This window comes from Bombina bombina, chromosome 2 (genome assembly GCF_027579735.1).
Source record: "Bombina bombina isolate aBomBom1 chromosome 2, aBomBom1.pri, whole genome shotgun sequence".
Taxonomy (NCBI): Eukaryota; Metazoa; Chordata; class Amphibia; order Anura; family Bombinatoridae; genus Bombina; species Bombina bombina.
Window position 1 is genome coordinate 549,111,805 of NC_069500.1, and position 27,060 is coordinate 549,138,864.

The 27,060-nt window shown below is 39.6% G+C and overlaps 1 protein-coding gene across 1 annotated transcript in view; it reads right to left on the bottom strand.

Annotated features, from left to right (window-relative positions):
* Positions 1-27,060, bottom strand: part of LOC128649249 (spindle assembly abnormal protein 6 homolog) — a 445,197-nt gene that overhangs the window by 247,055 nt on the left and 171,082 nt on the right. The window contains exons 4-5 of the mRNA XM_053702402.1: positions 21,082-21,186; positions 16,772-16,943 (exon numbers count right to left, since the gene is read on the bottom strand). Coding sequence (XP_053558377.1) covers positions 16,772-16,943; positions 21,082-21,186 — 277 coding nt within the window. The remainder of the gene's footprint in view (positions 1-16,771; positions 16,944-21,081; positions 21,187-27,060) is intronic.

Here is a 27,060-nt window from a genome sequence, read left to right on the forward strand (position 1 = left end):
TGAACCAATGTTCTCTTCCAGAGACTCAATCCAGAATGCCGCTGCAGCCGTGATCGGCGCAATGCATGCAAGGGGTTGCAATATAAAACCTTGTTGAACAAACATTTTCTTAAGGTAACCCTCTAACTTTTTATCCATTGGATCTGAAAAAGCACAGCTATCCTCCACCGGGATAGTGGTACGCTTAGCTAAGGTAGAAACTGCTCCCTCCACCTTAGGGACCGTTTGCCATAAGTCCCTTGTGGTGGCGTCTATTGGAAACATTTTTCTAAATATCGGAGGGGGTGAGAACGGCACACCGGGTCTATCCCACTCCTTAGTAACAATTTCAGTAAGTCTCTTAGGTATAGGAAAAACCTCAGTACTCGTCGGTACCGCAAAATATTTATCCAACCTACACATTTTCTCTGGTATTGCAACTGTGTTACAATCATTCAGAGCCGCTAACACCTCCCCTAGTAATACACAGATGTTTTCCAGTTTAAATTTAAAATTTGAAATATCTGAATCCAGTCTGTTTGGATCAGAACCGTCACCCACAGAATGAAGTTCTCCGTCCTCATGTTCTGCCACCTGTGACACAGTGTCTGACATGGCCCTAATATTATCAGCGCACTCTGTTCTCACCCCAGAGTGATCACGCTTACCTCTTAGTTCTGGTAATTTAGCCAAAACCTCAGCCATAACAGTAGCCATATCCTGTAATGTGATTTGTAATGGCCGCCCAGATGTACTCGGCGCTACAATATCACGCACCTCCCTCTGAGCGGGAGATGTAGGTACTGACACGTGAGGCAAGTTAGTCGGCATAACTCTCCCCTCGTTGTTTGGTGAAATTTGTTCAATTTGTACAGATTGATTTTTATTTAAAGTAGCATCAATACAGTTAGTACATAAATTTCTATTGGGCTCCACTTTGGCATTGCAACAAATGACACAGGTATCATCCTCTGAATCAGACATGTTTAACACACTAGCAAATAAACTTGCAACTTGGAAATACAATTCAATTAGAATAATATTAAAACGTACTGTGCCTTTAAGAAGCACAGAAGATCTATGACAGTTGAAAATTAATAAATTGAAACAGTTATAGCCTCAATCCTTGTAAACAACACAACTTTAGCAAAGGTTTAATCCCATTAGCAAAGATAACAAATTCTGAAAGCAGGAAACAAATTACAGAATAAACGTTTATCTCAGTCAAACTATAATTCTCACAGCTCTGCTGAGAGAAATTACCTCCCTCAAAATAAGTTTTGAAGACCCCTGAGCTCTGTAGAGATGAACCGGATCATGCAGGGAATACAATGAGTTGCTGACTGAAATATTTGATGCATAGTAAAAGCGCCAAAAAACGGCCCCTCCCCCTCACACACAGCAGTGAGGGAGAACAGAAACTGTCAGAAAACAGATTAAGCAACTGCCAAGTGGAAAAATAGTGCCCAAACATTTATTCACTCAGTACCTCAGCAAATGAAAACGATTTTACATTCCAGCAAAAACGTTAAACATAATCTCTAGTTATTAAACAGCTTTATGTATTTCTTACAGTGTAATTCTAGTGAAGTACCATTCCCCAGAATACTGAAGTGAAAAGTATACATACATGACATTATATCGGTATGGCAGGATTTTCTCATCAATTCCATTGTCAGAAAATAAAAACTGCTACATACCTCTATGCAGATTCATCTGCCCGCTGTCCCCTGATCTGAAGTTTACCTCTCCTCAGATGGCCGAGAAACAGCAATATGATCTTAACTACTCCGGCTAAAATCATAACAAAAACTTTGGTAGATTCTTCTTCAAACTCTGCCAGAGAGATAATAACACACTCCGGTGCTATTTTAAAATAACAAACTTTTGATTGAAGATATAAAACCAAGTATAATCACCATAGTCCTCTCACACATCCTATCTAGTCGTTGGGTGCAAGAGAATGACTGGGAGTGACGTAGAGGGGAGGAGCTATATGCAGCTCTGCTGGGTGAATCCTCTTGCACTTCCTGTTGGGGAGGAGTAATATCCCAGAAGTAATGATGACCCGTGGACTGATCACACTTAACAGAAGAAACTACTCCTAGGAGTCAAATAACAGCCATGTGGAAAAACTAGGCCCCAAAGAAAGATTTATCACCCTTAGTAAAAAACATTCCTTATAAATCCTGTAAACGTTTAACATACTAAGCCATAAGAGCAAGTAACATGAAAATTACCCTTTACTGCAAGCATGATGCCAGTCGTTATTAAATCACTGCAATCAAGCTTACCTCAAATATATCAGGCAGTGTCAGCATTTTCTAGACGTATCATCTCTCTAGAAAACAATATACTGAACATACCTCAAGGCAGTTAATTCTGCAGGCCGTTCCCCCAGCTGAAATTTTCCCATACTCTTCAGTTATGTTTGAGAACAGCAGTGGATCTTAGTTACAACCTGCTAAGAGCATCAAAAACCTCAGGAAAAACACTTCTAATTTCTGCCTGAGGTAAAAACAGTACAACTCCGGTACCATTTAAAAATAACAAAACTTTTGATTGAAGATAAACTACACTAAGTCACCACATCTCTCTAGCTACTTCCCTTGTCGAGAGCTGCAAGAGAATGACTGGGGGTTGGCAGTTAGGGGAGGAGCTATATAGACAGCCCTGCTGTGGGTGATCCTCTTGCAGAAGGCGGGATGGCAGACAAAGCCTTCTGAATAGAATCAGAAAATATTCTTATAAATTTACAGGTATATCTTGTACATTAGATGTAAAAATAATAGCAACAGGCAATGCATTATTACTGATGGACATATTCTCTGCATGTAAAAGTTTATTATGATAACTTATTACAAACCACAGCTATACATTACAATAAATGAACTTAGCTTTGGTAGAACTGATATCAGTTAGCAGGATTCCAACAGTGTTTTCTGAGACAAGAACAGATTGAGACATCTTGCAAAATGTAAGAGAAAAAACAACATATAAAGCAAAGTTATCAATTTCCTTATATGGCAGTTTCAGGAATGGGAAAAAAATGCAAACAGCATAGCCCTCTGACATAGAGAAAAGGCCAGAGGCAAAAGGAAAAGGGTAAAAATAATGAAATATTTTGCGCCAAGTATGACGCACGACAAACAGAAAAAAAATATTTTTTGGCACCAAAAAACGCCTGTAAAAAAACTCGCGTCATAGATGACGCAACCTATTGTAGGACACGGCGCCAACTAAGACGCCGGAAATTATGAATTTTCGTCAACGAACGTAACTTTCGCGCCAAAACAATCTCGCTCCAAAAATGACGCAATAAAGTTTGGCATTTTGCGCCCTCGCGAGCCTAATTCTGCCAGCAATTTAAAAGAACAGCCAATTTGAAAAAGACTATACCCCAGGTAAGAAATACATTTTTTCATATCAAAAAACAATTTCCCAAGTATGAAACTGACAGTCTGCAAAAAAACATAATTTATGTAAGAACTTACCTGATAAATTCATTTCTTTCATATTAACAAGAGTCCATGAGCTAGTGACGTATGGGATATACATTCCTACCAGGAGGGGCAAAGTTTCCCAAACCTTAAAATGCCTATAAATACACCCCTCACCACACCCACAAATCAGTTTAACGAATAGCCAAGAAGTGGGGTGATAAGAAAAAAAGTGCGCAGCATATAAAATAAGGAATTGGAATAATTGTGCTTTATACAAAAAAATCATAACCACCACAAAAAAGGGTGGGCCTCATGGACTCTTGTTAATATGAAAGAAATGAATTTATCAGGTAAGTTCTTACATAAATTATGTTTTCTTTCATGTAATTAACAAGAGTCCATGAGCTAGTGACGTATGGGATAATGACTACCCAAGATGTGGATCTTTCCACACAAGAGTCACTAGAGAGGGAGGGATAAAATAAAGACAGCCAATTCCTGCTGAAAATAATCCACACCCAAAATAAAGTTTAACAAAAAACATAAGCAGAAGATTCAAACTGAAACCGCTGCCTGAAGAACTTTTCTACCAAAAACTGCTTCAGAAGAAGAAAACACATCAAAATGGTAGAATTTAGTAAAAGTATGCAAAGAGGACCAAGTTGCTGCTTTGCAGATCTGGTCAACCGAAGCTTCATTCCTAAACACCCAGGAAGTAGATACTGACCTAGTAGAATGAGCTGTAATTCTCTGAGGCGGAATTTTACCCGACTCAACATAGGCAAGATGAATTAAAGATTTCAACCAAGATGCCAAAGAAATGGCAGAAGCTTTCTGGCCTTTCCTAGAACCGGAAAAGATAACAAATAGACTAGAAGTCTTACGGAAAGATTTCGTAGCTTCAACATAATATTTCAAAGCTCTAACAACATCTAAAGAATGCAAAGATTTCTCCTTAGAATTCTTAGGATTAGGACATAATGAAGGAACCACAATTTCTCTACTAATGTTGTTGGAATTCACAACTTTAGGTAAAAATTCAAAAGAAGTTCGCAACACCGCCTTATCCTGATGAAAAATCAGAAAAGGAGACTCACACGAAAGAGCAGATAATTCAGAAACTCTTCTAGCAGAAGAGATGGCCAAAAGGAACAAAACTTTCCAAGAAAGTAATTTAATGTCCAATGAATGCATAGGTTCAAACGGAGGAGCTTGAAGAGCTCCCAGAACCAAATTCAAACTCCAAGGAGGAGAAATTGACTTAATGACAGGTTTTATACGAACCAAAGCTTGTACAAAACAATGAATATCAGGAAGAATAGCAATCTTTCTGTGAAAAAGAACAGAAAGAGCGGAGATTTGTCCTTTCAAAGAACTTGCGGACAAACCCTTATCTAAACCATCCTGAAGAAACTGTAAAATTCTCGGTATTCTAAAAGAATGCCAAGAAAAATGATGAGAAAGACACCAAGAAATATAAGTCTTCCAGACTCTATAATATATCTCTCGAGATACAGATTTACGAGCCTGTAACATAGTATTAATCACGGAGTCAGAGAAGCCTCTATGACCAAGAATCAAGCGTTCAAACTCCATACCTTTAAATTTAAGGATTTCAGATCCGGATGGAAAAAAGGACCTTGTGACAGAAGGTCTGGTCTTAACGGAAGAGTCCATGGTTGGCAAGATGCCATCCGGACAAGATCCGCATACCAAAACCTGTGAGGCCATGCCGGAGCTATTAGCAGAACAAACGAGCATTCCCTCAGAATCTTGGAGATTACTCTTGGAAGAAGAACTAGAGGCGGAAAGATATAGGCAGGATGATACTTCCAAGGAAGTGATAATGCATCCACTGCCTCCGCCTGAGGATCCCGGGATCTGGACAGATACCTGGGAAGTTTCTTGTTTAGATGAGAGGCCATCAGATCTATCTCTGGGAGCCCCCACATTTGAACAATCTGAAGAAATACCTCTGGGTGAAGAGACCATTCGCCCGGATGCAACGTTTGGCGACTGAGATAATCCGCTTCCCAATTGTCTACACCTGGGATATGAACCGCAGAGATTAGACAGGAGCTGGATTCTGCCCAAACCAAAATTCGAGATACTTCTTTCATAGCCAGAGGACTGTGAGTCCCTCCTTGATGATTGATGTATGCCACAGTTGTGACATTGTCTGTCTGAAAACAAATGAACGATTCTCTCTTCAGAAGAGGCCAAAACTGAAGAGCTCTGAAAACTGCACGGAGTTCCAAGATATTGATCGGTAATCTCACCTCCTGAGATTCCCAAACTCCTTGTGCCGTCAGAGATCCCCACACAGCTCCCCAACCTGTGAGACTTGCATCTGTTGAAATTACAGTCCAGGTCGGAAGAACAAAAGAAACCCCCTGAATTAAACGAAGGTGATCTGTCCACCACGTTAGAGAGTGCCGAACAATCGGTTTTAAAGATATTAATTGATATATCTTCGTGTAATCCCTGCACCATTGGTTCAGCATACAGAGCTGAAGAGGTCGCATGTGAAAACGAGCAAAGGGGATCGCGTCCGATGCAGCAGTCATAAGACCTAGAATTTCCATGCATAAGGCTACCGAAGGGAATGATTGAGACTGAAGGTTTCGACAGGCTGTAATCAATTTTAGACGTCTCTTGTCTGTTAAAGACAGAGTCATGGACACTGAATCTATCTGGAAACCCAGAAAGGTTACCCTTGTTTGAGGAATCAAAGAACTTTTTGGTAAATTGATCCTCCAACCATGATCTTGAAGAAACAACACAAGTCGATTCGTATGAGACTCTGCTAAATGTAAAGACTGAGCAAGTACCAAGATATCGTCCAAATAAGGAAATACCACAATACCCTGTTCTCTGATTACAGACAGAAGGGCACCGAGAATCTTTGTGAAAATTCTTGGAGCTGTAGCAAGGCCAAACGGTAGAGCCACAAATTGGTAATGCTTGTCTAGAAAAGAGAATCTCAGGAACTGATAATGATCTGGATGAATCGGAATATGCAGATATGCATCCTGTAAATCTATTGTGGACATATAATTCCCTTGCTGAACAAAAGGCAATATAGTCCTTACAGTTACCATCTTGAACGTTGGTATCCTTACATAACGATTCAATAATTGTAGATCCAGAACTGGTCTGAAGGAATTCTCCTTCTTTGGTACAATGAAGAGATTTGAATAAAACCCCATCTCCTGTTCCGGAACTGGAACTGGCATAATTACTCCAGCCAACTCTAGATCTGAAACACAATTCAGAAATGCTTGAGCTTTCACTGGATTTACTGGGACATGGGAAAGAAAAAATCTCTTTGCAGGAGGTCTCATCTTGAAACCAATTCTGTACCCTTCTGAAACAATGTTCTGAATCCAAAGATTGTGAACAGAATTGATCCAAATTTCTTTGAAAAAACGTAACCTGCCCCCTACCAGCTGAACTGGAATGAGGGCCGTACCTTCATGTGAACTTAGAAGCAGGCTTTGCCTTTCTAGCAGGCTTGGATTTATTCCAGACTGGAGATGGTTTCCAAACTGAAACTGCTCCTGAGGACGAAGGATCAGGCTTTTGTTCTTTGTTGAAACGAAAGGAACGAAAACGATTGTTAGCCCTGTTTTTACCTTTAGACTTTTTATCCTGTGGTAAAAAAGTTCCTTTCCCACCAGTAACAGTTGAAATAATAGAATCCAACTGAGAACCAAATAATTTGTTTCCCTGGAAAGAAATGGAAAGTAGAGTTGATTTAGAAGCCATATCAGCATTCCAGGTTTTAAGCCATAAAGCTCTTCTGGCTAAGATAGCTAGAGACATAAACCTAACATCAACTCTAATAATATCAAAAATGGCATCACAGATGAAATTATTAGCATGCTGGAGAAGAATAATAATATCATGAGAATCACGATTTGTTACTTGTTGCGCTAGAGTTTCCAACCAAAAAGTTGAAGCTGCAGCAACATCAGCCAATGATATAGCAGGTCTAAGAAGATTACCTGAACATAGATAAGCTTTTCTTAGAAAAGATTCAATTTTTCTATCTAAAGGATCCTTAAACGAGGTACCATCTGACGTAGGAATGGTAGTACGTTTAGCAAGGGTAGAAATAGCCCCATCAACTTTAGGGATTTTGTCCCAAAATTCTAACCTGTCAGGCGGAACAGGATATAATTGCTTAAAACGTTTAGAAGGAGTAAATGAATTACCCAATTTATCCCATTCCTTAGAAATTACTGCAGAAATAGCATTAGGAACAGGAAAGACTTCTGGAATAACCGCAGGAGCTTTAAAAACCTTATCCAAACGTATAGAATTAGTATCAAGAGGACTAGAATCCTCTATTTCTAAAGCAATTAGTACTTCTTTAAGTAAAGAGCGAATAAATTCCATCTTAAATAAATATGAAGATTTATCAGCATCAATCTCTGAGATAGAATCCTCTGAACCAGAAGAGTCCAAAGAATCAGAATGATGGTGTTCATTTAAAAATTCATCTGTAGAGAGAGAAGATTTAAAAGACTTTTTACGTTTACTAGAAGGAGAAATAACAGACAAAGCCTTCTTTATGGATTCAGAAACAAAATCTCTTATGTTATCAGGAACATTCTGCACCTTAGATGTTGAGGGAACTGCAACAGGCAATGGTACATCACTAAAGGAAATATTATCTGCTTTAACAAGTTTGTCATGACAATTATTACAAACAACAGCTGGAGGAATAGCTACCAAAAGTTTACAGCAGATACACTTAGCTTTGGTAGATCCAGCAGGCAGTGGTTTTCCTGTAGTATCTTCTGGCTCAGATGCAACGTGAGACATCTTGCAATATGTAAGAGAAAAAACAACATATAAAGCAAAATAGATCAAATTCCTTATAAGACAGTTTCAGGAATGGGAAAAAAATGCCAAACATCAAGCTTCTAGCAACCAGAAGCAAATGAAAAATGAGACTGAAATAATGTGGAGACAAAAGTGACGCCCATATTTTTTGGCGCCAAAAATGACGCCACATCCGGAACGCCGACATCTTTGGCGCAAAATAACGTCAAAAATGACGCAACTTCCGGCGACACGTATGACGCCGGAAACGGAAAAGAATTTTTGCGCCAAAAAAGTCCGCGCCAAGAATGACGCAATAAAATGAAGCATTTTCAGCCCCCGCGAGCCTAACAGCCCACAGGGAAAAAAGTCAAATTTTTGAGGTAAGAAAAAATATGATAATTTAAAGCATAATCCCAAATATGAAACTGACTGTCTGGAAATAAGGAAAGTTGAACATTCTGAGTCAAGGCAAATAAATGTTTGAATACATATATTTAGAACTTTATAAATAAAGTGCCCAACCATAGCTTAGAGTGTCACAGAAAATAAGACTTACTTACCCCAGGACACTCATCTACATGTTTGTAGAAAGCCAAACCAGTACTGAAACGAGAATCAGTAGAGGAAATGGTAAATATAAGAGTATATCGTCGATCTGAAAAGGGAGGTAAGAGATGAATCTCTACGACCGAAAACAGAGAACCTTATGAAATAGATCCCGTAGAAGGAGATCACTGCATTCAATAGGCAATACTCTCTTCACATCCCTCTGACATTCACTGCACGCTGAGAGGAAAACCGGGCTCCAACTTGCTGCGGAGCGCATATCAACGTAGAATCTAGCACAAACTTACTTCACCACCTCCCTTGGAGGCAAAGTTTGTAAAACTGATTTGTGGGTGTGGTGAGGGGTGTATTTATAGGCATTTTAAGGTTTGGGAAACTTTGCCCCTCCTGGTAGGAATGTATATCCCATACGTCACTAGCTCATGGACTCTTGTTAATTACATGAAAGAAACTAAATTTATGCTTACCTGATAATTTTTTTTCTCTTCTGGTGTATCCAGTCCACGGGTTCATCCATTACTTGTGGGATATTCTCCTTCCCAACAGGAAGTTGCAAAGAGGACACCCACAGCAGAGCTGTCTATATAGCTCCTCCCTTAACCCCCACCCCCAGTCATTTGACCGAAGGCAAGTAAGAAAAAGTAGAAACTATAGGGTGCAGTGGTGACTGTAGTTTAAAAAATAAAAACACCTGACTTAAAGTGACAGGGCGGGCCGTGGACTGGATACACCACAAGAGAAAGAAATTTATCAGGTAAGCATAAATTTTGTTTTCTCTTGTAAGGTGTATCCAGTCCACGGGTTCATCCATTACTTGTGGGATACCAATACCAAAGCTTTAGGACACGGATGAAGGGAGGGACAAAGCAGGAACTTAAACAGAAGGCACCACTGCCTGTAAAACCTTTCTCCCAAAAATAGCCTCGAGGAAGCAAAAGTATCACATTTGTAGAATTTAGAAAAAGTATGAAGCGAAGACCAAGTCGCCGCCTTGCAAATCTGTTCAACAGAAGCCTCATTTTTGAATGCCCATGTGGAAGCTACCGCTCTAGTAGAGTGGGCTGTAATCCTTTCAGGAGGCTGCTGGCCAGCATTCTCGTAAGCTAAACGGATTATGCTTCTCAGCCAAAAAGAAAGAGAAGTTGCCGAAGCACTGAGACCTCTCCTCTTTCCAGAGTAGACAATAAACAAGGCAGATGTTTGACGAAAATCCTTAGTTGCTTGTAAGTAGAACTTTAAAGCACGAACCACGTCCAGATTGTGCAACAACTGTTCCTTCTTGGAAGAAGGATTCGGACACAGGGAAGGAACCACAATTTCCTGATTGATATTTCTATTGAAAACCACTTTAGGAAGAAAACCTGGCTTAGTACGTAACACCACCTTATCCGCATGGAAAATCAGATAGGGTGAATCACACTGCAGAGCAGATAACTCTGAAACTCTTCGGGCCGAAGAGATAGCAACTAGAAAAAAAACTTTCCAAGATAAAAGTTTAATATCTAATGAATGCATAGGTTCAAACGGAACCCCTTGAAGAACTTTAAGAACTAAATTTAAACTTCATGGCAGAGCAACTGGTTTAAATACCGGCTTGATTCTGACCAAAGCCTGACAAAACTCCCGAACGTCTGGAACATCTGCCAGACGCTTGTGAAAGAGAATAGACAGAGCAGATATCTGTCCTTTTAAGGAACTAGCTGACAATACTTTGTCCAATCCTTCTTGGAGAAAAGATAGAATCCTAGGAATCTTGACCCTACTCCATGAGAAAACCTTGGAATCACACCAATTAAGATATTTACACCATATCTTGTGATAGATCTTCCTGGTGACAGGCTTCCTAGCCTGGATTAAGGTAGCAATAACAGACTCAGAAAAACCATGCTTTGATAAGATCAAGCGTTCAATCTCCACGCAGTCAGGCGTAGAGAAGTTAGATTCGAGTGTTTGAATGGACCCTGGATTTGAAGGTCCTGCCTCAATGGCAGAGGCCATGGTGGGCAGGACGACATGTCCACCAGATCTGCATTCCAAGTCCTGCAAGGCAACGCAGGAGCAATTAAAATCACCAAAGCTTTCTCCTGCTTGATTCTGGCTGAAGGACCAGGGCGCTGCTAGGGCATCTACTAGTGCCTGCCCGAGGATCCCTTGACCTGGACCCGTAACAAGGAAGCTTGGCATTCTGACGGGATGCCATCAGATCCAGCTCAGGTCTGCCCCATAGATGAATCAGTTGGGCAAATACCTCCGGGTGAAGCTCCCATTCCCCCGGGTGAAAAGTCTGCCGACTTAGAAAATCCGCCTCCCAGTTCTCTACTCCTGGGATATGGATAGCTGAGAGATGGCAAGAGTGAGCCTCTGCCCATAGAATAATCTTGGAAACCTCCATCATTGCCAGGGGACTCCGTGTTCCCCCCTGATGGCTGATATAGGCTACAGTCGTGATGTTGTCCGACTGAAATCTGATTAACCTGACCGCAGCCAATTGAGGCCATGCATGAAGAGCATTGAATATCGCTCTTAGTTCCAGAATGTTTATCGGGAGGAGGGCCTCCTCCTGAGTCCACGAGCCCTGAGCTTTCAGGGAGTTCCAGACCACGCCCCAGCCCAGAAAGCTGGCATCTGTTGTCACTATAGTCCACTCTGGCCTGCGGAAGCTCATTTCCCTGGACAGATGGACCAGAGATAACCACCAGAGAAGAGAATCCCTGGTATCTTGATCCAGATTTAGCAGACGAGACAAATCTGTGTAGTCCCCATTCCACTAATTGAGCATGCAAAGTTGCAGAGGTCTGAGATGTAGGCGGGCAAACGGAACTATGTCCATTGACGCTACCATTAGGCCGATTACTTCCATACACTTAGCCACTGACGGCCGAGAAATGGAATGAAGAGCACGGCAAGAAGTTAGTAGCTTTGATATCCTGACCTCTGTCAGAAAAATTTGCATTTCTACTGAATCTATCAGAGTCCGTAGGAAGGAAACTCTTGTGAGGTAAGGAGCAATGCCTCGCGGCCTTAGGACCGCCAGTAGGGACCCTAGAACCTTCGTAAAGATTCTTGGCGCTGTGGCTAACCGAAGGGAAGAGCCACAAACTGGTAATGCCTGTCTAGGAAGGCGAACCTGAGGAACTGATGATGATTTCTGTGAATCGGAATGTGCAGATAAGCATCCTTTAAATCCACGGTAGTCATATATTGACCCTCCTGGATCATAGGAAGAATGGTTCGGATTGTCTCCATCTTGAAGGATGGGACCCTGAGGAATTTGTTTAGGATCTTGAGATCCAAGATTGGTCTGAAAGTTCCCTCTTTTTTTGGGAAATATAAATAGATTAGAATAGAAACCCTGCCCCTGTTCCTCCCTTGGAACTGGGTGGATTACTCCCATAACCAGTAGGTCTTGGACGCAATGTAAGAACGCCTCTCTCTTTATCTGGTTTGCAGATAATTGAGAGAGATGGAATCTCCCCTTTGGTGATGAACCTTTGAATTCGAGAAGACATCCCTGGGAAACAATCTCCACTGCCCAAGGATCCTGAACGTCTCTTACCCAAGCCTGGGCGAAGAGAGAAAGTCTGCCCCCCACTAGATCCGGTCCCGGGTTGGGGGCTACTCCTTCATGCTGTTTTAGAGACAGTAACTGGCTTTTTAGCCTGTTTCCCCTTGTTCCAAGCCTGGTTAGGTCTCCAGACTGGCTTGGACTGGGCGAAATTTCCCTCTTGTTTTGTACTAAGGGAAGCGGAAGCCACACCACTCGTGAAGTTTCGAAAGGAGCGAAAATTAGTCTGTCTGGTCCTTAACTTATTAGACTTATCCTGGGGAAGGGCATGACCTTTTCCCCCAGTAATATCAGAAATGATCTCCTTCAGATCAGGCCCGAATAGGGTCTTTCCTTTGAAGGGGGTGTTAAGAAGCTTAGACTTTGAAGAAACATCTGCTGACCAGGACTTAAGCCATAGCGCCCTACGCGCCATGATGGCAAAACCTGAATTTTTAGCCGCAAGTTTGGTTAGCTGAAACACGGCATCTGAAATAAAGGAATTAGAAAGTTTAAGAGCTTTAATCCTGTCTAAAATCTCTTCCCACGGAGTCTCCACTTGTAGAGCCTCTTCTAGAGACTCGAACCAAAAGGCCGTTGCAGCCGTAATTGGAGCAATGCATGCGAGAGGCTGGAGAAGAAAACCTTGATGTAAGAAAATTTTCTTTAGGAGACCCTCCAATTTTTTATCCATAGGATCTTTGAAAGCACAACTGTCTTCAATCGGAATAGTTGTACGCTTAGCTAAAGTAGAAATAGCTCCCTCCACCATGGGGACTGTTTGCCACTAGTCCCGCATGGCGTCAGCTATGGGAAACATCTTTTTAAACACAGGAGGGGGAAAGAACGGAATACCTGGCCTATCCCATTCCTTAGTTATAATTTCCGAAAACCTATTAGGGACTGGGAAAACATCAGTGTAAACAGGCACTGCAAAGTATTTGTCCATTGTACACAATTTCTCTGGTACCACAATGGGGTCACAATCATCCAGAGTCGTTAAGACCTCTCTAAGCAATAAACGGAGGTGTTCAAGTTGAAATTTAAATGTTGACATGTCAGAGTCGGGCTGAAGTAATAACTTCCCTGAGTCTGAAAGATCACCCTCAGATATCAAATCCCTTGCACCAACTTCGGGACATTGTGAGGGCATAACGGACATATCTACTAAAGCGTCAGAAAGCTCTGTATTTGTTCTAGCCCCAGAGCTGTCTCGCTTTCCTTGTAACCCTGGCAGTTTAGACAACACTTCTGTGAGAGTAGAACTCATAACTGCCGTCAAGTCTCGTAAAGTAAAAGAATTAGACGCGCTAGACGCATCAGGCGTCATTTGTGCGGGTATAACAGGTTCTGACCCATGGGGAGAGCTAGATGGTATAATCTCCCTTCTTACAGTCTGAGAATCCTATGGTGATATATTTTTTAAAGCCACAATATGGTCTTTATAACTTATATATAGTTCAGTACAAGTGGTACACATTCTAAGAGGGGGTTCCACAATGGCATCTAAACATATTGAACAGGTAGATTCTTCTACGTCAGACATGTTTAACAGATTAGCAAACACACAAGCAAGCTTGGAAAACACTTTATTACAGTGAAAAACAACAATTTCCTCAAAACGGTACTGTACCTTTAAGAGAAAAAAAGTAGCACTTAAACTGCAAAACAGTGAAAAAAAGTAGTAAATTCTTCGAAATTTTTACAGTGTGTATATGAACCCAAGGTAATATTGCACCCACTTGCAAATGGACGATTAACCCTTTGGCCCCCAAACCGGATTGAAAAAACGTCTACCACCGGTATAAAACTGCTAAACACCTCACCATAGCTCTGCTGTGGTGCCTACCTGCCCTTAGGAACGAGCAGGAATGGAAGAAACCCTCTTTAGTGGTCCTCAGACCCAGCAGGAATCCTCTAGAGAAGCTTGATGTCTTAGGATGAAAGCAACTGCGCAACTGAGGCGCGAAAATAGGCCCCACCCACCACACTCGATGTCAGAGGGGCCTTAAAGAAACACTCCTAGGAGTGTCTGAAAAAAGCCATGTGGATAATTAAACCCCAAAACAAAGTTTAAAACACTCTCAAAAAACGATCTGCATGAGTAAAAAGCAAACGTTTTTAACACCTTAATCACCAGAAACAAATAACATGAGTATAACCCAACCTTGCAAGCTTGATCCCAGTCGTTATTAAATCACTGCATCAAGCTTACCACATTTCCAAAAAGGCTCTGTCAGCATTTTATAGTATCATCTCTCTAGAAACAATTATACTGAACATACCTCAAAGCAGGGAAGCTGCAGGCCGTTCCCCCAGCTGAAGTTTTCCCATACTCTTCAGTTATGTGTGAGAACAGCAAAGGACCTTAGTTACAATCTGCTAAGATCATTATCCTCCAGGCAGAATTCTTCTTCTAATTTTCCGCCTGATAGTAAACAGTACAACGCCGGTACCGTTTAAAATAACAAACTCTTGATTGAAGATGAAAAACTACACTAAATCACCACATATCTCTTTATACTTCCTACTTGTCGAGAGCTTGCAAAGAGAATGACTGGGGGTGGGGGTTAAGGGAGGAGCTATATAGACAGCTCTGCTGTGGGTGTCCTCTTTGCAACTTCCTGTTGGGAAGGAGAATATCCCACAAGTAATGGATGAACCCGTGGACTGGATACACCTTACAAGAGAAAAGGAAATATACTGAAACCTGAATCATGGCAAATGTAAGTACAATACATATATTTAGAACTTTACATAAATACATAAAGTGCCAAGCATAGCTGCGAGTGTCTTAAGTAATGAAAACATACTTACATGAAAGACACCCATCCACATATAGCAGATAGCCAAACCAGTACTGAAACAGTTATCAGTAGAGGTAATGGAAAATGAGAGTATATCGTCGATCTGAAAAGGGAGGTAGGATATGAATCTCTACGGCCGATAACAGAGAACCTATGAAATAGATCCCCGTGAGGAAAACCATTGCATTCAATAGGTGATACTCCCTTCACACCCCTCTGACATTCACTGTACTCTGAGAGGAATCGGGCTTCAAAAGCTGAGAAGCGCATGTCAACGTAGAAATCTTAGCACAAACTTACTTCACCACCTCCACAGGAGGCAAAGTTTGTAAAACTGAATTGTGGGTGTGGTGAGGGCTGTATTTATAGGCATTTTGAAGTTTGGGAAACTTTGCCCCTCCTGGTAGGATTGTATATCCCATACGTCACTAGCTCATGGACTCTTGCCAATTACATGAAAGAAATATAGATATGACAACAACTTAAATAATGTCATTGCTCAATAATGTCATTGCTCAATAATATACGTTATTTGACCCATACTTTCCTTTATCTTTGGAATGTCTTTAATTCAATATGTGAAAACAGTAAATATTAAGGTGGGCATAGTTTCTTGAACCAAATTTTTTTTATTTATTTTTTAAAGAGTGGTGAATGTCAAATGTCAAAGTAATTAATGCATTAACTGTAGAGGTAGTGTGAATAGATAATTTGCCTTTAAGTAGATAATCTAAATGTCTGTAAAATGCTGTATTGGCAGCTGCTAACGTTGGCGTGTGCTGTGCTCTGGTTTTAATTGTGTCTAATAAAATGTACTTTAACTTTTCAACAATCTCCTCATAGGATTGTTTTAATATCTCAAGCTTTATCTGTTCTTTCTAGGTTTTTGGGTAAGTGGAAGAGCTTCGATGACATTAACATGTTAAGAAACCACAACATGGGAAGCAGTTTCAGAACAAGGCTTGGAACGCTCTGCACTAGAAACCATGATTGCGACGGCTAAGCATATCCGCCCAGCCGTCCCTATGTGGAGAGTGTGGGCATGAAGGGGTTAATAACACTCAGCCTCTGGTTCCCTTACACCTTTACAAAGGACCTAAAGGGACACCAAATTAACCCCCAAATCCTACCTACACAACCCAAATTTAACACACACAAATGTTACAAAAATAAAGAACAGTTCAGATTAACCCTGGCAGTGCAGAGACATCATACCACCTCTGCTGGGTAACTATTCCAGGTATTAACTACTTCTCATGAGTGTATCATGACAATGATGTCATGTCAGAAGACAAAGTTTGTGGAAGTTAAACCTGTAAATATCACACAGTTAAGGTCAGTCACTGTTTTCATATTATGATATTCCATGTGAAAAGCCAGAATTGTTTATTGGAACTAATTTATAGAAACTGCAGAACAGTAAATATAAACTTATAAATTAAACATTAGTAAGTAACTTACTTTTAGGCAAAAAAAAAATAACATTTAAAAGCTGCTCTTTCATATGGATGGCAGACCATATTGTAGTACAGTTTCCCTTAAAGGAAATTAAACAAATAAGAGTTCCCAAGCATCTTTGGAAATAAACAGATACTAACCTTTACATTCTTCATACAGGTGGCAAGATACTTTTTTACATCACTGTCATTTCCTGCTAAAAGTTTTAAGGAAAGGTGAACGAGGTGCTTGAATGGATTTGTTTCAATTATATTTAGGCTTGCAGGCATACAATCCAATCCATTTGATGAGGATAACAGCTGGAGTAAAAACCTGTTAAAATACATAAATATTAACTGGTAACATGCATGTTCTGAAGCAGAGAAGTAAATTGGACATGTCCATTTGGCTATTTCAGGCCAATCCGAATGCCAAATATGGTGGCCGCAAGCCACATTCAGCAATTTTCTAAACCCTATTTATTGTTGTAAAAGTGCAACACACTAAGATCTGGATTTGCACAGATCTTACGGTGTTGCACTTTCACAACAATAAATCTGGCTCCAAAAATTGCTAAAAGAGGCTTGCGGGCACCATATTTGCAAGGGGAAAATCAAAAACAGTACTTTTAATTAAGAAAAAGAAATGTTTAAGTAGTGTTTTTGATAAAAATGGTATTGCCCCTTTCAAAGAGTTTTACTGTCTCTTTAAAGGACCAGTAAATACAGTAGATTTTCATAATCGACAAATAGCACTGAACCTCGAGTAGATTTTTTTTTTCCTGACAAATTTAAAAGTTATGTCTATTTTGATTATAAAACAGGAAGTGCATGTCAGTGTACAACTAAACCCTAGGGATCTTGATCTGGTTTTCAGCTATCAATGCACTCTTTCAAATTTTACAAATTCCCCTTTTCCTCTTTCTGACAATCACCTCCAAACTTTCAACATCACAGCACTTCCTACAACTCTTCCTCCATCTAACTCAGACACTAAAGTCCACAAAAGCATTAAAGGGACAGTCAACACCAGAATTGTTGTTGTTTAAAAACGATAGATAATCCCTTTATTACCCATTCCCCAGTTTTGCATAACCAGCACAGTTATAATAATACATGTTTTACCTCTGTAATTACCTTGTATCTAAGCCTCTGCAAACTGCCCCCTTATTTCAGTTCTTTTGACAGACTTGCATTTTAGCCAATCAGTGCCGACTCCTAGTTAACCTCACGTGTGTGAGCTCAATGTTATCTATATGACACACATGAGCTAATGCCCTCTAGTGATTAAGAACTGTCAAAATGCATTCAGATTAGAGGCGGCCTTCAAGGTCTAAGAACTTAGCATAAGAGCCTACCTAGGTTTAGCTTTCAACTAAGAATTGGTTTCAAAGAAAATTGGTGATAAAAGTAAATTGGAAAGTTGTTTCAAATTACATGCCCTATTTGAATCATGAAAGTTTATTTTGGACTTGATTTTTTTGAAAGGTTCTGTTGAGGGCTAACATTCAAAGGTCTAAAGCCACTTATTCGACCAAGGTAGTCCTCAGCAATGTGTTGTTTGAAAATGATATGCCTCTGTGTGAACCAAGCACTACAAAAAGGCTATGTGAGTTGGGAAAGATGGTAGTAATGTCCCTTTAATATGGTAATAAGAGCTTTGCATATTTGAAGCCTTTTGATACGGAACCCACAAAGTAAGATGTATATAAATAGATCAAAACATGTGTATAATGTGATGCTATATTAATATCGGTGTGACATGTATAGTAACCTTAAAAATGAAAGGGGTATCATGAAATGGTTAATGTTTTTGAATTCACTAGGTCACATGTTTTTGATATATTGAAACAGGTGTATAAATCTCTAATGGTAGCATAGGTGAGATAGCTCTGACAAAGTGCCAACTGCGGCATGAAACGCGTAGGCCGACGGTCCTACCCTGGACTTGTTGATACCAGTGACTCCTTTGGTGAATACATTGGTTTTAAATTATTTCAAATAAAAGTCAACTTTTCCTTTTCCTTCTTGTTGCACGCTATTTAGACTTTCTTTGGTTGTCCCTTTAAGTCACTAGATCAACAACATCTCTTAAACACTCTCAAACTTCTGTTCTCTTCCATCTCCTCCTTTTCCTGCCATGACCAATCTGTCACTACAACTCAACTCTGACATCAGTCCTTGAAACAACTACATCTCAGAAGTCCCACACTCGTCCTGAGCTTTGGCATACTCCTCTGACACGCTATCTACGCAAATGTTCCCACACTGCTGAGCAGCATTGGAGAAAAACACGGTGTTAAGCTGATTAACTTAACTACAAGTTCACCTGAAACTCCTACTATTCTGCCCCTAACCCAACTAAGCAGGATTACTACTCTACTCTTATCTCTACTCTTTCTTCAAACCCAAAACTTTTGTTCTCCACTTTTAATACCCTTCTGTGCCCACCCCACCTCCTATCACCCCTTCTCTTTCAGCTCAAGATTTTGCCAGCCACTTAAACATCAACATTAATTCTATAAGAAATTAAATCATCCCAACATTCTATCAGTCTCCAACCACCTCAACCATTAGCTGATGTCCAAAACCCACAAAGACACAGATTCAACTCTTTTCGCCCGTTACTGAGGAAGAAGTTTCTACCCTTATATCTTCCTCTCATTACCTCTCCCCTTGATCCCGTCCCCTCACAAATACTGTGATCCCTCTCCCCTTACTCTATTCCTCACACATTCTCAATCTATCCTTAAGCACTGGTATATTTTGCTCATCTCTCAAAAATGCACTAATCACACCTATCCTCGAAAAATCTTCTCACGATCCATAATCCCCATACTCATGACTTCCTTTAACCTTCAGAATAAAACACAAAATCCTGTTTGCGACATTCAAAGCTCTCAATAACACTGCTTTCCCTATATCTCCAACTTTGTCTCTAGATACGATCTCTCCCATCCCCTTTTGCACTGCTCATGATCTTCTCCTCTCGTTACCTCTTCATATTCCTGTCTACAAGACTTCTCCAGATTGGCCCCTATCTTGTAGAAGTCTCTGCCTCACTCTACAAGCCTCTCCCTAGTTTTCAAACTTTCAAGCTCTCCTTAAAGACTCTAGTGTTCAGTGATGCATACCATATACATTAAAATGTTCTTATTTTAGTTCCTCTCCTCCTTTTAACATCCCCATGAACCCCCTTAGCATGTAGGTCTGCGACCACAGCTGTAGCTTTCCTTCATGGAAGTCGATTTATATCACTGTCACTCTTAGGAGGGCCCTCTATTTGTCTCCCATAATTTTTACTTTGCATATTAACCAATGTCTATAGCGCTGCAGAGTCTGTTGGTGCTCTACAAATAACTGATAAGAATATTAATAAGCATAATAATAAATTCCTTTGTGGCTACTAAGCAGTATGGTTCTATCTGGAAAAATTAATAAAAGTCAGTTGAAAAGTTGTTTAACCCATTGGCTACCGGGAATTTCAGAGAAAAACTTGCACAAAATACAGAATCAATTTTAGCATTTTTGCTATCACTCCATTTAAACAGAGACAGAGCTTTGGTTTTCTTTATTTACCTAACAAAACTTTTTTATCCGTAGACAACCCAGGGTTTTGATCTAGGCCCATTAAGTAAATTTCATGCCACTGTTTCAATGCCAAACGATATAAAAAAAACAAAAAAACTATTTGGATTCCTCACTGAAATTATTTACACACAACTAATGCAGTCATAAAACAAATAGTTGTAAACATTTATCTGGGGTCTTTGTTCAGAAATAGCAGATATGCATGACTTTCCAATTAGTTTTTAGCAATTCGAAGTCTGTTAATTGCAGCTATGGACCACACTTCTGAAATTCCCTACATTGAAGGGGTTAATTAGTTAGCTGGTAAGGGTAATTAGTTAGCTGGCAAGGGTAATAGTATTTTAATACAGGGATTACCCTCCCACCTGACAATTCCCACCTTCCTGACCCCTTCCAAATAGCTCTCTCCCTCTCCCACATCCACATACCTGACCACCATCTTAAAGGGATACTAAAACTAAATTTTTTTCTTTCATGATTCATGATCAGGATCGCTTCCAGCCGCTTGAAACCCCTAATGACCTACAGGGTACGTTGCTGGTCTTTGAAGACCAGTTTTTGCATGACGTACCCTGTATGATGTGTGTTGTTAAGGGGTTAAAGAACTAATTTTCAACAATTACCATTCCCATGACAATAGGTTTGCCAGACAAGGAATGAAATATGTTCTATTTAAGCAAGAAAAACTATAAATAGTTCATATTTAGAAAGTAAAATAATGAAAATGTATTTCAAAAGTGTATACAGCATTTCCTATAAGCAAACATCAAAATTAATTAAAAAAAAACAAATGTGCTTGAGTCTTCAGAGGTTACCAATACACACACAACACAAAAATAGAGGCAAAAAAGGATGAAAAAAAAAAAAAGACAAATACTTACCTAGGTACATTTTTTTCTTGCTCTGCTAGGCATTGTTCTAAGAGGTCTATGAATCGCTGAGGAAATGCCGAAAACTCCACTAACAATCCTTGTTGGTTTTTTAAGCTTGAGTGAATAAAAAATAAACATTAAAAACAATGATGAATGGCCACATAAACTAAAAATATGATACTTTAAAAAAAGAGGATAGAGGACAAACACCAACTTTTCTACTTTCAGTTTTTAATTATATTTTATTGACAATGTGCGTGTCATACGTAGTGGTAGTAAAAGTAGTACTGGTAAATTTTCCAAATTCCATAGTGCTGGAGATAAAAAAAACAAAGCATTTTTGCACAATGTTTGACAGGTTATATATGCATGGTCAAATAGTGGAGAAAGCATAATTTATGCTTACCTGATAAATTTATTTATTTCCGGATATAGTGAGTCCACGGAATCAATTACTAGTGGGAATATCATTCCTGGCCAGCAGGAGGAGGCAAAGAGCACAACAGCAAAGCTGCTATGTTTGTCACTTCCCTTACCCATAACCTCCAGTCATTTAGCCGAAGGGAAAATGGAAAAAGATGGTAACACAAAGGTGTAGAGGTGCCTTAGGTTTTAGTTTAAAATAATGTCTTAAAATAAAGGGTGGGCCGTGGACTCACCATATCCGGAAACAACATAATTTATGTAAGAACTTACCTGATAAATTCATTTATTTCATATTGGCAAGAGTCCATGAGCTAGTGACTTATGGGATATACAATCCTACCAGGAGGGGCAAAGTTTCCAAAACCTCAAAATGCCTATAAATACACCCCTCACCACACCCACGATTCAGTTTAACGAATAGCCAAGTAGTGGGGTGATAAAGAAAGGAGTAAAAAGCATCAACAAAGGAATTTGGAAATAATTGTGCTTTATACAAAAAAATCATAACCATAAAAAGGGTGGGCCTCATGGACTCTTACCTGATAAATTCATTTCTTTCATATTGGCAAGCTCTTACATGAATTATGTTTTCTTTCATGTAATTGGCAAGAGTCCATGAGCTAGTGACTTATGGGATAGCAATACCCAAGATGTGGAACTCCATGCAAGAGTCACTAGAGAGGGAGGGAAAAAAATAAAAACAGACATTTTTCGGTGAAAAAAATTAATCCACAACCCAAAATATAAGCTTATTCTCATGATTGAAAGGAAAAACTTAAAATGTAAGCAGAAGAATCAAACTGAAACAGCTGTCTGAAGAACTTTTCTACCAAAAACTGCTTCCAAAGAAGCGAATACTTCAAAACGGTAGAATTTAGTTAATGTATGCAAAGAAGACCAAATTGCTGCTTTGCAAATCTGATCAACTGAAGCTTCATTCTTAAAAGCCCACGAAGTGGAGACTGATCTAGTAGAATGAGCTGTAATTCTCTGAGGCAGGGCTTGACCCGACTCCAAATAAGCTTGATGAATCAAAAGCTTTAGCCACAATGCCAAGGAAACGGCAGAAGCCTTCTCACCTTTCTTAGAACCAGCAAGATAACAAATAGACTAGAAGTCTTCCTGAAATCTTTAGTAGCTTCAACATAATATTTCAAAGCTCTTACCACATCCAAAGAATGTAAGGATCTCTCCAAAGAACTCTTAGGATTAGAACACAAGGAAGGGACAACAATTTCTCTATTAATGTTGTTAGAATTCACAACCTTAGGTAAGAATTTAAATGAAGTCTGCAAAACTGCTTTATCCTGATGAAATATAAGAAAAGGAGATTCACAAGAAAGAACAGATAATTCAGAAACTCTTCTAGCAGAAGAGATGGCCAAAAGGAACAACATTTTCCAAGAAAGTAGTTTAATGTCCAAAGAATGCATAGGCTCAAATGGAGGAGCCTGTAAAGCCTTCAAACCCAAATTAAGTCTCCAAGGAGGAGAGATTGATTTAATGACAGGCTTAATACGAACCAAAGCCTGAACAAAACAGTGAATATCAGGAAGCTTAGCAATCTTTCTGTGAAATAAGACCGAAAGAGCAGAAATTTGGCCCTTCAAGGAACTTGCAGACAAACCCTTATCCAAACTATCATGAAGAAACTGTAAAATTCTAGGAATTCTAAAAGAATGCCAGGAGAATTTACGAAAAGAACACCATGAAATATAAGTCTTCCAAACTCGATAATAAATCTTTCTAGAAACAGATTTACGAGCCTGTAACATAGTATTAATCACTGAGTCAGAGAAACCTCTATGACTAAGCACTAGGCATTCAATTTCCATACCTTCAAATTTAATGATTTGAGATCCTGATGGAAAAACGGACCTTGAGACAGAAGGTCCGGCCTTAATGGAAGTGGCCAAGGTTGGCAACTGGACATCCGAACAAGATCTGCATACTAAAACCTGTGAGGCCATGCTGGTACTACCAGCAACACAAACGATTGTTTCCAAGATGATTTTGGAGATTACTCTTGGAAGAAGAACTTGAGGTGGGAAAATATAAGCAGGTTGGTAACACCAAGGAAGTGTCAACGCAACCACTGCTTCCACCTGAAGATCCCTGGACCTGGACAGGTACCTGGGAAGTTTCTTGTTTAGATGAGAAGCCATCAGATCTATTTCTGGAAGACCCCACATCTGAACAATCTGAGAAAACACATCTGGATAGAGGGACCACTCCACCAGATGTAAAGTCTGACGGCTGAGATAATCCGCTTCCCAATTGTCTACACCTGGGATATGTACCGCAGAAATTAGACAAGAGCTGGATTCCTCCCAAGAAAGTATCCGAGATACTTCTTTCATAGCTAGGGGACTGTGAGTCCCACCCTGATGATTGACATATGCCACAGTTGTGATATTGTCTGTCTGAAAACAAATGAACGGTTGTCTCTTCAATAGAGGCCAAATCTGAAGAGTCCTAAAAATTGCACGGACTTCCAAAATATCGATTGGTAATCTTACCTCTTGAGATTTCCAAACCCCTTGTGCTGTCAGATCCCCAAACAGCTCCTCAACCTGAAAGAGTCACATCTGTTATGATCACAGTCCAGGTTGGATGAACAAGAGGCCCCTAGAGCTATACAATGGTGATCTAACCACCAAGTCAGAGATAGTCAAACATTGGGATTTAAGGATATTAATTGTGATATCCTTGTATAATCCCTGCAACATTGATTCAGCATACAAAGCTGGAGAGGTCTCATATGAAAACGAGCAAAGGGGATGGCATCCGATGCTGCAGTCATGAGACCTAAAACTTCCATGCACATTGCTACTGAAGGGAATGATTGAGACTGAAGGTTCCGACAAGCTGAAACAAATTTTAATCGTCTCTTGTCTGTTAGAGACAGAGTCATGGACACTGAATCTATCTGGAAACCTAAACAAAGGTGACCCTCGTCTGAGGAATCAAGGAATTGTTTTGTAAATTGATCCTCCAACCATGTCTTTGAAGAAACAACACTAGTTGATTTGTGTGAGATTCTGCAGAATGTAAAGACTGAGCTAGTACCAAGATATCATCCAAATAAGGAAACACTGCAATACCCTGTTCTCTGATTACAGAGAGTAGGGCACCCAGAACCTTTGAAAATATTCTTGGAGCTGTTGCTAGGCCAAATGGAAGAGCAACAAATTGGTAATGCTTGTCTAGTAAAGAGAATCTCAGGAACTGATAATATTCTGGATGAATCGGAATATGAAGGTAAGCATCCTGCAAGTCTATTGAAGACATATAATGTCCTTGCTGAACAAAAGGCAGAATAGTCCTTATAGTCACCATCTTGAAAGTTGGTACTCTTACATAATAATTCAAAATTTTCAGATCCAGAACTGGTTTGAATGAATTTTCTTTCTTTGGGACCATGAATAGATTTGAATAAAACCCTAGACCTTATTCCTGAAAAGGAACCGGCATGATTACCCCTGAAACCTCCAGGTCTGAAACACACTTCAGGAAAGCCTGAGCTTTTACTGGATTTACTGGGATGCATGGGAGAAAAAATCTTCTCACATGAGGTCTTACTCTGTATCCTATTCGGTACCTCTGAGAGACAATGCTCTGAATCCATTGATTTTGGACAGAATTTGCCCAAACATCCTTGAAAAACCTTAATACTGCCCCCTACCAGCTGAGCTGGAATGAGAGCCGCACCTTCATGCGGACTTAGGGGCTGACTTTGGTTTCTTAAAAGGCTTGGATTTATTCCAACTTGAGGAAGGTTGGAAACAGTTTCCTTGGGGGAAGGATTAGGTTTTTGTTCCTTATTTTGACGAAAGGAACGAAAACGATTAGAAGCCTTAGATTTACCCTTAGGTTTTTTATCCTGAGGCAAAAAAAACTCCCTTCCCCCCAGTAACAGTTGAAATAATAGAATCCAACTGAGAACCAAATAAACTATTACCTTGGAAAGAAAGCGATAGTAATCTAGACGTAGATGTCATATCAGCATTCCAAGATTTAAGCCACAAAGCTCTTCTAGCTAAAATAGCTAAAGACATGGATCTAACAATTTTGATAATATCAAAAATTGCATCACAAATAAAATTATTAGCATGTTGTAGTAAACAAACAATGCTATATAAGTCAGAATCCAATTCTTGTTGCGCTAAATTCTCCAACCAAAAGTTGAAGCAGCTGCAACATCAGCCAAAGAAATTGCAAGCCTAAGAAGATGACCTGAATATAAATAGGCTTTCCTTAGATAAGATTCAAGCTTCCTATCTAAAGGATCTTTAAATGAAGTACTATCTTCCATAGGAATAGTGGTTCGTTTAGCAAGAGTAGAAATAGCCCCATCAACTTTGGGGATCTTTTCCCAAAACTCTATTGAAATTGCTGGTAAAGGATACAATTTTTTAAACCTTGCAGAAGGATTAAAAGGAGTACCCGGCTTATTCCATTCCTTAGAAATCAGAAATAGCATCAGAAATAGGAAAAACCTCTGGAGTAACCACAGGAGGTTTAAAAACAGAATTTAAACGTTTACTGATTTTAATATCAAGAGGACTAGCTTCCTCAATATCCAAAGTAATTAACACTTCTTTTAACAAAGAAATAAATAAGTAGATTTGTCAGTGTCAATCTCTGAGGAAGGATCTTCTGAATCAGATAGATCCTCATCAGAGGAGGATAATTCATTATGTTGTCGGTCATTTGAAATTTAATCAACTTTATGAAAAGTTTTAAAAGACCCCTTACGCTTATTAGAAGGCGGAAATGCAGACAAAGCCTTCTGAATAGAATCAGTAACAAATTCTTTAAAATTCATAGGTATATCATGTACATTAGAAGTTGAAGGAACTGCAACCGGCAATGTACTATTATTGATGGACACACTATCTACATGTAAAAGTTTATCATGGCAACTAATACAAATGACATTAGGAGATATAATCTCCACAATTTTACAACAAATGCACTTAGCTTTGGTAGAACCGATGTCAGGCAGCAAAGATCCAACAGATACTTCTGAGGCAGGATCAGATTAAGACATCTTGCAGAAAATAAAAGAAAAAACAACATATAAGAAGAAGAAAAAGAGGTAGCCGTAGCTTTCTGGCCCCTACGCTTTCCAGAAAAAACAACAAATAATGAAGATGATTGACGGAATTCTTTAGTCGTCTGCAAGTAAAACTTCAGGGCACGGACCACGTCCAAGTTATACAACAGATGCTCCTTCTTAGAAGAAGGATTAGGACATAATGAAGGAACAACAATTTCCTGATGCTTATTAGAAACAACCTTAGGAAGGAAACCAGGTTTGGTACGTAAAACCACCTTATCAGAATGGAAGATAAGATAAGGCGAGTCACATTGTAACACTGAAAGTTCAGAAACTCTACGAGCAGAAGAAATAGCAACCAAAAATAAAACTTTCCAAGATAACAACTTAATATCTATGGAATGCATAGCTTCAAACGGAATCCCTTGAAGAACATTAAGAATTCAATTCAAACTCCAGGGTGGAGCAATTGGTCTAAACACAGGCTTAATTCTGGTCAG